Raw genomic sequence first — 11,607 nt, 5'->3', positions numbered from 1 at the left:
AGGTCTCTGACTCCACCTGCTCCCTGGGGAGGAAAGGATTCAGGGTACTGCCCAACATGGGATTACGGAGGTGGGGACGTAAGGAGGAACCCAACCCCCTGAGAACCCTGCAGAGGTATTTGCTCGTGGAGGACACTGGGTTTCCTAGCATGTCTGGAACAGGGGCTCTAGCCATTTAAAAATATTGCTTCTAGGGCTCCTCACGGGCTGGGGAGCTTGGGGTCCCTGGGGTGCTGGACATCTGGGTCTGCATACAAGCAACCACACAGGTGGCAGAAACTTGTATGTGGGCTCCACTGAACTTGTTGGAAAGGCCTGGGGGGCAGGGCTGCTCAGGGACACCTCGATGGCCCTGAGGACTCAGCTTGGGGCTCTCACTGCTGGAGCTGCAGCTGTGCAGTCTTGGGGTGGTGGAGGGGCCCACGTCCAGCCAGCACAGGTGGGCCCACCCCTCACCCACAGCCCTGCGTCTACGGGTGATGCCCGAGCCTGGAGAGGGTGAGACACTGGCCAAGGTCAGGCAGTAGTGACCCCCGGGGCTCAAGGCTGGGCCTCAAAGCTGCGGAGAGCAGAACCATGAGGCTCGACACACGAAGGCACACAGGTGGGTGCCTGGAAGCTTCAGCGCAGTTGTAAACCATCCCCCACTCCTTTATTCCCCTGCTGTTACATGCTTAGTCGCAGATTGCTTTCTGTCATCCCAATGAGCTCTGCTCAGAGGATCCCTGCTGTGGGCCAAGCCGTCCTCCTTCTCTGGGAGGGATGGAGCCAGCCTTGCGACAAGCTGCCCCGGGGCGACTTCTAGAATCGCTGCACAACCGGAAGGACCTTTACCAAGCGTTTGAGCCCCTCAGCCAACACAAGGGAAACAGAAGCCGAATGGGCGGCTGTGCTGAGCTGGCTCAGCATCACGGCCAGTGGGTCCTCAGCTGGACTGCAGGCACAGGGCCTAGTGGACAGTGAAGTGGCCGCCTCTATGCTGTGTGCTGGGTTTCCCAACAGGACTCATCAAGGGGAGATGCTGAGGGTGGGATGGACATCCGGAGCTCAAGAGGACCCAGCAACCAAGACGCGTCCATCAGCCGACACAAGCAGCGTGACCCTAGGCAGGCACGTGACTCCCCTCAGTTTCCCTGTCTGTAAAAGGGGCTGCCTCTGTCCTCCGTCCTCCGTCCACTTCACTGGGTTGCAATGAGGATGCTCTCAGGATCTGTCTGGAAAGGTAGTCTGGGAACCAATGGGTGACACCCATGTCACCACTGTGCCCTGCAGGGCCACCCTGTAGCTCTGAGGTCCTTGGCTGTCTAAGTTTCATGGTCCCTAAGGGCTAGGGTGGGGGTGCGGGGGTGGGCTTCCCAATGCAGGAGATGTAAGAGCCATGGGTTCAATCCCTGGGTCAGGAAGATCCCCTGAAGGAAGGCATGGCAACCCACTCCAGTATTCTTGCCTGGAGAATTCCATGGACAGAGGAGCCTGGCGGGCTACAATCCATGGGGTTGCAGAGTTGGACATGACTGAAGCAACTTAGCACAAGGGCAGGAATGCTGTCCTTGGGATGCCCTTGGTTTGTGATCCCTCTGACCTCTGGTCTCCCTCCGTCCTCCCGGAAAGGTGCAAGGAGCCTGCAGCCCCAGGTAGCAGTGATGTCATCGCTGTGAGCCCAGCAGGAATCCATCAGGTTGAGGGGGTCTCCAGTGGCCTCATGGCCTGTTGTCCACAACCCTGCCAGGAGGGTGGGTAGTCCCCCCCAGGACACAACTGGGCATGAGGGCCCTGGCCAGCAGCTGAGACCCTCAGGCTTCCCAGCTTCCAGCTCGGGACCAGCCTGGAGGCCAGGAACCCCGTACCCTTTCCCAGAGGCCCACCTTCCTCTACAAGCCCAACCGCACTGGCCCCCTCAGCTGGGTACAGACGGGAAGGAAAGGAACTTGGCCCCAGGAGTACCTGGGCTTCATGGCACTTCCTGTTGGAGTCTCACCCCACTGGCCCCCCTAGCCCCAAAGGCCTCCCCTGTGCCAGCTGGGAGACAGGAAGGATCTGTCTTGTGTACAGCTGGGCCACTCAGGGAGCCGGAGGCAGGGCAAGAGGGGGTGCCTGAGGATCTAGTTTCGAACCAGGATGCCAGGCCAGAGGGAGGGGGTGAGGCATGGGACCAGGAGGTGCAGGGCAGATCGAGACAGGCAGCTAGACAGGCTCTGCCTTCATTCCACAAAACGTGATATGCACATGCCCAGCCCAGGGGGAAAGAGGCTTCCAGAGGAAACCAAGGAAGATCCATAAACACAGCACTTCTAAGGAGCTCTGAATATGAGGGCCCCCTCACTACCACCACCACCACCCCAACAGGCAGCTCCCAGCAGGGCTCTGTGGCGTGGACTGATGCCTGTAGCCTCTGTGTGTGCAGAGCCCTGCCCCCTCAGGAACTCGGCCACTCCCCATTCTATGGGGTCCCCTCTTCATTCCTGCCTCTTCTCTGTGGACCCCCCTGCACCCTCCGCTGTGGCTCCGTCTGTGTGGTGGGTGTGCCTTCCGTCTTCCCCTCCCCCGAGTCTGGGGTATCCAAGGCTCAGATAACAGAGACTTTCTGAGAGCCTCTCAAGGCTGAGAGGTGGACGGACATTCTCTGAGCATAAAGACAGGTGGTGGACTGGCAAGAGGTTCACCTCTGCAGTGGGAGACAATTTAGGCACACCCACAGGGCAGGGCCCCGGGAGCGGCTGCCCTCTCTAGGCCACCCCTGATGTAACAGAAACAGGTCTGGAGGAGAAAGGGCGGCCAGCCTCATCATTGCAGACCCCTGGGACCCCTCAGGGGGGCTCCTCCCTCCCCTTGCCCTCCTATCCAAGACAGAGCAGCACATCTCCTCCCCTCCCCTCACAGCCACACTGGGGCCTCCCCCCCTTCCCCTGTGCCCCATCCCCCACCACTCCCTTCCTTCTCTCTTCCCAAGGAGCTCCTGCCCCTGGCTGGAGGGGATGCCTTCGGATCACAGGTCATGTCCTCTTTCTCCAAGAAGATGAGCCAAAGCCTGGCCTGGGCTCCACGAATGGCTGGGGACACTGCAGAAACTCCTGCAGGGGTGAGCAGGGCACCACTCTGGACACCCAGGAGAAGTCGGGCCCCAGAGTCACGCTGGCGTGGAGGTCACTGGGCACGGCGTTCTGGCCCCCATAAGGCCAGTCCAGGGACCTCGGCAAAACTTTGAGGTGGGGGGGCAGACTGGGTGAAAGTGTAAAAGTGAAAGTGAAACTTGCTCATTCGTGTCCGACTCTTTGTGACCCCATGGACTATACAGTCCATGCTCCAGGCCAGAATCATGGAGTGAGCAGCCCTTCCCTTCTCCAGGGGATCTTCCCAACCCAGGGATCAAACCCAGGTATCCCACATTGCAGACGGATTCTTTACCAACTAAGCTATCAGGGAAGCCCCAGAGTGTATGGTTGGTAAGAAAGACAAGAGCCAGGGAGGTGGGACAGAGTCGGCCCAGCTGAGGCCACCAGGAGGGGACAAGAAGGTCTTCTTTAGGTCCCATTCCATTAACGCAAGGAGTTCATCCAACCCCACCTGCTCCGGGGGCCCCTGAGGAGGCCAAGGTGACAGTAGAGCAGCTTTATTGACCAGACTCAGCAGCAAGAACACAGTGAAGGTGGGGGCCTGGACAGTGCAAACTGGTGGAGGCTCTGGCTCCCAAGAGCCCAGTCTAGGGACCTTAGAGTCTCTGCCCCACGCCCTCCTGGAGCCCAGCCTCAGCCCTGCTCTGGGTCTCTCCTGGAGTGGGAGACAGAGGGGCGGTGCAGAGTCCCAAAAGGGCTGGGGAGGCGAGGACGAGGTGAGGGGTTCCCGAGTGGACCAGAGCCGGGTCCATGCCTGCCCCGGCAGCTGGCGGGAGGCGGTTCGTGCAGGGAGGGAGGGGGGCGCAGGTGGGCGGCCAGGCTCACCATACAGAGCACTTGTGGGCAGGGTTCATGGGCGAGTCCTTGGGGCAATGGAAGGCCCGGCCAAATTCCTCGAACTGGGACACGCTGCCCAGCACCCTAGAGAGAGACCCACAGAGTGTGGGTCCCAGGGGCCACCAGACCCCAGCTGTCCTTTCTCACCCCACCACGTCCCCCCTGCCACACCCCCCACCCCACCAACACAAGGAGGGGATGAGCCCCAGGCAGCCAGGGGGCGGACCTGTAGTGCTCCGGTGCGTGCTTGTCGGTCAGCACCTGCAGGTAGATGGACTGCGACCGCCGCTTGATGCACCAGTTCTGGGGCCAGATGGGGGATGGAGGGGAGCAGCGGGGGCGTGAGGCCAGGAGTCCACGGACCAGCCTGTACAATCACTCCTTCTGCACACTAGGTCCTCATCCCCCATCACAGCCCAGGGGAGGGGGGTGGGCATTGCCTCTGAGGAGTGGCCCAGAGGAGACGGGCTGGAAGCTGACCCCAACCCCACCGGCCCCCACCCGGCCCACCTGGGCAAAAGCGATGAAGAAGAGCTGGTTGTGCGTATACTTGAGCCGGTGCAGCGGGTGCTCAGGGCCGTGCTCACGCACCCACTTCTGATATGCCTGGGGGTGCAGAGCATGGAGCTGGGGTGCCCGTGCGGGGCCACCTGGCACCCTCCACCTAGCCAGCCGGTCACCCACCCCAGCTCCACACACCGCCCACCAGGCTGAGCCCTCGGGTCCCTAACTTCTTCCCTCTCCAGAAGGCTAAGCCCAGGCAGGGGCCACCTCCTCCAGGCAGCTCTCTTTGCTTTCCCAGAAGTTGAGGGACCTAGGAGGCCCTCTGCCCAGCACAGTACCTTCCCCTCCAAGACCAAAAGGACGGGGTCAGGGGGGAAGGGTGACGAGGTCTCTAGCCCAGTCCTCAGGGTCCCCTAGCCCTCCCCGCAGGGGTGGAGGGCATGGCAGGGGGGCTCACATAATAGGCAAGCTTGAGGCCGCCCATGTCTGCAATGTTCTCTCCAAGCGTGTGCTTCCCATTCACCTGGCGAGAAGCAAAGAGGCTGGAGGCTGCCCAGGCCTTCTGGACTCCTTCAGGTCTGGCCTCCCTGGGCCCTGCCCTCTCCCCACCTTCCCTTTCCCAGAAACTCTGGGTAGGGCTCCCCCACCTTGTGCCCACGTGCGTGTGCGTCTGTGTGAACTCACGCACGCATCCAAGTCAATGTGCACCCGGACCCTGGCAGGTGTGTAGGGACCAGGGTCCCAGGTTTGTGCAGGGCCAGGAGTGTGCCAAGGGGCATGCACACGCCTAGTCTGTGCTGGCCAGGCCCGCCTGAGGGACCCCAGGGACACGAGGCGGGGGCCCTACCCGCTGGTTGTAGACGGTGAAGTTGTCGTAGAGGTGGACGATGCACTCGGCCTTGCGCAGGAAACGGCCGTAGGAGGCCTCGGTCCACCAGTGCAGCAGGCTGCCTGAGCGGTCATAGTGGCCTCCTGGGGGCAGGTGGGGCAGGCTGAGGCTCCCTGTCCATGTACCCGCCAGCCAGCAGGCACGGGGCAGCTGCGGGGCCTCAATTAGTCCTCACCACCCTGCCTCCCTCACCCCCCACCATTGCCTGTCCCCCACCTCCTCAGGCCGCCTGCAGGCCTCACCCCAGTCATCGTAGCCGTGGGTCAGCTCGTGCCCGATGATGGTGCCGATGCCCCCGTAGTTGAGAGACCTGGGCCGGGGCAGTAGCGTCAGGCCCCAACCTCGCCTGCCCTCTGAGAGCCCCACTGGGCTGCTGCCCCGGCGGTCTCAGGAAGCCCCGGCCAGGCCACGAGGTAGCCCAGGAGGGCCAGTGTCTCCACTGTCCCAGGACTCTCGTGCCTCAGCTTCCTTGTGGGGTATGTGAAAGGGGCCAGTGATACCTGAAAGCTCTTTTAGGAAATAACATCTAACAGATTTCAGCGGTCAAGGCGGTGGGTGGAAACAGGGGTGGAGGGTAACTGAGGCACCCCATATGGGATCTAGCCTTTTTCCTAGATCTTTTTTCTTTAATCTTTTCCCTAGATTGCTTCACTTTTGAAATGCCCAGAGAAGCCTCAACCCAAGTAAAAAAGGGACTCCGGACATTTAAAAGAATGAAAAAAAAAACCAAAAACAACCTACACCTTTTTGTAAATAACCAATGAAATGGGATTATGGGGACCCAGGGTTGCAACTGACTCCTGTGCCCAGCCTGAGCCTCGGGCAGTCTGAGCAGTTCCCTGCCCACCCTGCAGACAAGGCCATGGCCGGGACTCTGGCTCACACCAGGCCCCATACTCACTGTGGAAAGTCAGGGTCGTACAGTGTTGGCTGCAGGATTCCAGCCGGGAACACTGCAGAGAGGGCGTGGTCAGCAGGAGACCCGCCCCACCTCCAGGCCCTGCCCACCCTCACCACAAACCCCACCCCAACCCCGTCCCGACACGCCCCCTTACCCATCTGGTTCTTGTTGGGCAGATAGTAGGCATTGAGTGCCTGTGGGGGGAGCAGCCACCTGTGGAGGGAGGCTGGGGTCAGCTGGGGGAACCCACACTCCGTCCTCTACCACCCCCTACCTCCTAGCTTCTCCTCCTTAAAGAATGGCCTGATGTCCCAGCCTAATGCTATGTCCTGGGCCTCTCCCAGGCGGACCCCACACCCTACGCAGGCCCGGTCCCCCCTCCCCATGCCAGCATGTCTGTGAGGCAGTGTGCCCTCCTCCAGGCATTGTTTAGAAACACTGTCTCCATGGCACACCATGGCACCCCTGACCCCTGCTCCAGGCCAGGTACCCACGTGGACTTGTCCACCTCCTGCCGGATCTTCTTGACTGAGAGCTGGATGCTGAAGCGGATGCTGTTCAAAATGTTCTTGAAGTAGGTCTTCTCGTGGACCTCAAACTGCACAGGGGATGGGCAGCACTCAGCAGCAGGCCAGGAGGCAGGGCCAGACCAGCACCAGGCAGGTCCCATGCCCTCCCAGTGTCCATCAGCTGAGGGCTTTAGCTCCTTCCCTGCGGTGGTTGGTCTCCATGGGGGTCTTGGCCATAGGCCTGGAGAAGCGTGGCTGGTTAGGGCAGGGGCAGCGGGCAGGCCCACCTCATACTCCTTGTCCACGGCCTCGGGTTTCAGCAGGAAGTCTGGGTAGCCCACCATCACCATCATGTACTGAAGCTGCAAGCGAGAGGGTCAGGAGTGGGCCGGGGCCTCAGGAGATAGCCCCCTAACCCCCCAAGGGAGAAAGCTCCAGGGCCAGTGAAGGAGTGGGGCTCAAGGAAGCGGGAGAGGAGGCTGGGTGATGCCAACTCCACAGAGGCATCTTTGTCTCTTTTGTTATCCCAGCACTTGGCATAGAGTAGGTACTCAATGCGTGTTTATGGAACCAACATATGGGACTGGGATCCCATCTCACCTTGGCCCGTGCGGCCGCCTTGGTTTCAGCATCCATCCAGTCTAGCTCCTCCAGGCGCTGACCCAAGATATACTTGATGTCTTCTACCAGCTGCTGTACCTGCAGGGTCAGGGGTCAAGGATCAAGGAATCAATCCAGGAGGCCATAGCTCTGGGTCCCCAGCACCTGGAGCAAGGGGTACCCCCCTAATCATTCAGCACCACTTCCAAAGCCCAGAACTTGGTGCTCAGCACCAAGGGGAGACCTTGGAGGTAACAGATTCAGGCCCTGGACCCTGAAAGGAAACTCAGTCTGGAAGGGGCTAACTGCCCCAGCAAAGATCACGTACATTCCTAGGGCCATCCCACTGAGCATGGCAGAGCAGGCCGGGCAGGAGCTTGGTGGGGAGAGCGTCCTGCGGCTGACAAATCAGGTAGGCTTCCTGGGGGAGGAGGCCCAGTGAGGAGCACCCTGGAGGCTCAGAGAGGGCTCAGCCCTCCCTGAGCCTGGTGCCCCTCGCTGCAGGGGGGATGTGTGGGGCTCCCCGTGCTCCTCATGCTTGGACCACAGTCATGCAAAAACTTCATCCCTGGCTCAGCATCCACTCCCCCACTCCCCAACTCCCCAAGGCCAGGCAGCCTGACCTTGGCCTTGCTGGCAGCCGAGAAGTGCTCATGTACAAACAGGGCACCGAGTGCCATGCCAAAGTGACGGTTGGCCTGGCCCAGGCAGACACGGGCCAGCTCCTGTGGCTTGTCGCTGCCCTCCATCTCCCGGGCCAGCTCGTGCAGTGCCTCTCGGAATGGCGGGGACAGGTGCTCGCTCAGGACCACCACCACACGCCACACCAGGTAGTTGTGCAGGATCCTGAGGGCCAGATGAAGCAACGGGGTGTCCTGACAGGCGCCCCCCCCACCCCCCAGCCCGGGGCAGGACCAAGCACCTGCACAGGACTGAGGGTCATCCCAGGTCCTCCCAGCCCCAGTCAGGGAGAAAGGCTGGACCCACACACAGCAGATACACCTCGGGCCAGGGAGAAAGCGCTGGGTGCTCCCGGAGCACAGGCCAGCACCGTTTTCCACTTGCCGTGTGGTGGGAGTGTGGGCACTTGGGGTGACTGCCTATCTCAGAGCTGGCCTCGAGGGGCCTCGGCTCCTTCCTGAGATGGGGCAGAGCCCAGGGAGGTTTTCCTCCCTGTGGCCCTGGGGGAGCAGAGTAACTGCCACAGCAGTTTTAACTTCAGGCTCACTCGAGTCTTGCCATCCCCACATGAGAAAACTGCAGCCTGGGAAACTCCCGGCCCTGCCCAGGGTCCCACACAGTAGCGGGGACAGCCAGGCCTGAACCCAGGGATCGGGACTCCTTTTCCAGTGCTCCTCACCTGCCTCCCCAATGCGGATACTGGACAGAAATGGAGGCAGGGATTCCAAGCTCTCCAAGCAGATAGCTCTGGGATGCAGGGGAGGGACCTGGGGGAGGGGGGCAGGTGGGTGACTGGCAGCCCTACCTGCGGGGGGTGGAGCGGATGAGCTGGGACACCTGCTGCATGTAGTCTGTGGCCAGGAGCACCACCTCCTCGTCCTCCGAGAAGTCCTCCTGGAAGATCTGGTCCAGCAGCCACTTCCACCGCAGCTGGGGGGGCCACGGATGGGGACGGTGGGACCAGGTGTGTCAGGGACCACAGAAGACAGAGAGGGGGCCAGGGAGAGGCGACCAGAGGTCACAGGAGTCCATGGCCACGGAAGGCCTCGGGGAGGGGACAGCCCAGGGGTCCCAAGATCAGCACCTCCCCACCACGCCGCAGGGCTGGGTGGCACTCACGTGGGGGGTGATCTTCTGCAGTTGCCCTAGGGTCACCTTGTTGTACACAGAGCTAACGTCTCGCCGGAGGTCATCATACTCGGACACTGTGATCTGGGGATGAAGGGCAGGGTTGACCCAGCCCCGCCCGAGACTTCCCGCCCCCATCAGGAAGCCGGTGCCTGCTCACATTGGCCAGCCGCTGCTCCAGCTGCAGGATCTCCCGGGCCTTCTGCTCCACTGCCTCAGCACCCAGGAGGCTGAGCAGGCGCTCCATGAACACCCGGTACGCTGCTAGGATCTGCACCAGGAAGGGGCAGGGCAAGGATGCAGGCGGTGCTAGGTCCTGATCCATGCCGCCCGGAGCCCCAGGGCTTCCCCAGAACTCCATCCCATGCTCCCACACCTTTTCACTCTCCTCGTCCTGAGCTAAGTACAAGGTCCTTTCTGGCAGGGTGAGCCCGTCCTGGTCAATCTGGGGAGAGATGGGGGTCAGACATCAACACTCCGGGTTCCTGCAAACAGACTGAATCCCCTTCCAAAAGGCAAACGGAGGACTTGCCAGGCATCCACTGTCACAAGCCCCCGGAGCATAAAGACGACAGCCCCCGCCTCAATCCAGAGCAGCTGATCTAAGCCTCCAGGACTGACTGGCCTAGACTGGGGACTGAATGGGTATGGCTCCCCGGCCCCCACCCTCCCTACCCCCCGACCCAGGTCCCCGCCACCCGTCCCTGTCTTTCCTCTTGAAATCCTTTCCTTTCCCCACTTTTGAGGGGCACTCTAGCTCGCACTGACAGCTGACCCCTGCCCGCCCCCCCACCTCCCATACCCCCCCCACCCCCCATACCCCCCCATCCCCACCCCCCGCCACCAGGCATTCCAGCCAGCCTCAGCCCGACAGGCCTGTCACCACAGCCCATCAGCACACCCCTCCCAGAGCTCTCACCGCCTGCCAGAGGGCTGGGAAATTGCGGCTCCCGCGGCTCCGCTAAACACCGCAATTACTCGAGGGAAATTACTTGCGCCCTCCTCCCGCGCTCCGCCGGTGTGCGCTCCCCTCCATTCCCCTAACCTCCCTCTTCCGCACCGGTGTCCCGGGCGCACAGGGCGCGCGGGGCAGGCGTGCCAGGCCGAGGCACTCCTAGTTCCTAGCCGCCTGTGGGGGTGCCCTTGGCGGGGGGTTGGGGGGGGTGGTGGCTCACTCACGCGGATGACGTAGCGCGAGGAGTTCCTGTCATCCAGGCTGACAGTGAGCGAGAAGAGCGCGGCGGCGCTGTACACGCCCTGCGCCTTGTACAGCAGCCGGTTGAGGTCCCAGCGAGCCGCCGCCCCCGGGCGCTCCGCCGCGCCGCCCAGGTCCCAGCCCCCGCAGTCCTCGATGACCTCGAGCATGGGCCGCGGGCCGAGCCGTTCGATTTCCCGCATGTCCAGGCAAGAGCGGAAGAAAGCGCGCACCTTGCGCTGGGCCGCGCCCCCTGGCCCGCCCCCGGGCCTCGCCAGCAAGCGCCGCAGGCGCTCCTCGTTCTGCTCGCCGATGGCCGCGATGGTGCCGTAGGTGAGCTTGTCGTCCGGGATGGCGTGGCGCCGCAGCCAGCCGCCGCACGCGAAGGAGTAGAAGTCCTGGCATGGGTCTATGCTGGCGTCCAGGTTGGCGGCCAAGAAACGCGCGGCGCGCGCGAAGGCCTTCCGCTCCGGGCAGCCCTCGGAGCAGGCGGCGCCCCCCGCCGCCCCCGGACCCAGGTACTTGAGAGCCAGCATGGCGGCCAGGATGGCACAAAGGCCCGCGGCGAACACCAGCCCCGACAGCAGGCACACCTCGCGCCGGTTCCAGCGCGGCAGCCCGGCTCGGGCCCCGGTGGCGCTGCGCCCCGCACCCAGCGGGAAGCCAGGGGGCAGCGACGTTCCCCGTGAGCCTCCCCCACCGCACCGGCTCACGTACTTCACCTCCTGGAACTCGTCGTAATGTGCTGTCATCGAATACGGGGCCTCCATGGCTCCGCTGCCGCCGCCGCGGAGCCCTGGGCGGTCTCTGCTACAGCAGGCTGCACCGGGCCGCCAGGCTCCCAGCCGGCCTCTGCATGGCCCCTGGGCCGCAGCTGCAGGAAAGGCAGACAGGTTCAGAAAGGCACTGGGGCCCGACGGGACCCACGAGCCCAAAGAGAAAGAGCACAGGCCTAGGTCCAAAGGCTGGAGGCCACCCAGAGTCCCCAACAGCGAGTGGGTCTGGGGCCTGGCCTCCCTGCGCCACTCGGGGTTGGAGGGAGGGAGAAGGCTCCGAGCGGCCACCAACCACTGTAGGCACTGTCCGTCCATTACCGTCCCCTGTCCCCGCACACACGTGCCCGCCGCAGGCTGGGGAAGACCCCTGTAATAAAGCGCCGGGCACCGGGCTTGGCACATAGTAGGCCGTCAATGAAAGGCTGTTTCTCTTCTCTTCATTGCTTGCCCCGGACCTGCTACAGCCAAGGCCAG

The 11,607-nt window shown here is 62.7% G+C and overlaps 1 protein-coding gene across 2 annotated transcripts; it reads right to left on the bottom strand.

Moving 5' to 3' along the window:
* Positions 1–3,934: 3,934 nt before the first annotated feature.
* ECEL1 (endothelin converting enzyme like 1) lies at positions 3,935–11,127 on the bottom strand. Of its 2 annotated transcripts, none has more exons than XM_070379680.1 (17): positions 10,342–11,127; positions 9,539–9,607; positions 9,323–9,433; positions 9,154–9,246; positions 8,840–8,964; positions 7,977–8,199; positions 7,354–7,452; positions 7,041–7,115; positions 6,739–6,842; positions 6,399–6,457; positions 6,245–6,296; positions 5,586–5,653; positions 5,302–5,426; positions 4,912–4,977; positions 4,461–4,556; positions 4,177–4,253; positions 3,935–4,034 (listed from the first exon to the last, which is right to left on the bottom strand). In XM_070379680.1, the coding sequence occupies exons 1-17, from the start codon at positions 11,125–11,127 to the stop codon at positions 3,935–3,937; spliced, it is 2,328 nt and encodes a 775-aa protein (XP_070235781.1). The 2 variants fall into 2 exon arrangements, with proteins under 2 accessions (XP_070235781.1, XP_070235788.1); XM_070379687.1 differs by having other exon boundaries at positions 6,745–6,842.
* Between the last annotated feature and the right edge of the window lie 480 nt (positions 11,128–11,607).

Source organism: Bos mutus, chromosome 2 (assembly GCF_027580195.1).
Source record: "Bos mutus isolate GX-2022 chromosome 2, NWIPB_WYAK_1.1, whole genome shotgun sequence".
NCBI classification, from domain to species: domain Eukaryota; kingdom Metazoa; phylum Chordata; class Mammalia; order Artiodactyla; family Bovidae; genus Bos; species Bos mutus.
The sequence above is the reverse complement of the archived record's forward strand: the minus strand, read 5'-3'. Positions and strand labels throughout refer to the sequence as shown.

Bases quoted from the DNA above. Each gene is read 5' to 3' on its own strand.
- ECEL1 (XM_070379680.1), bottom strand. From the start codon at position 11,127: ATGGAGGCCCCGTATTCGATGACAGCACATTACGACGAGTTCCAGGAG. The intron at 5,654-6,244 runs GTGAGTATGGGG...GCCCCGGCCCAG, and splicing joins TACGACCCTGACTTTCCACA to GTCTCTCAACTACGGGGGCA. The intron at 4,254-4,460 runs GTGGGCCGGGTG...ATCTGGCCCCAG, and splicing joins TCTTCATCGCTTTTGCCCAG to AACTGGTGCATCAAGCGGCG.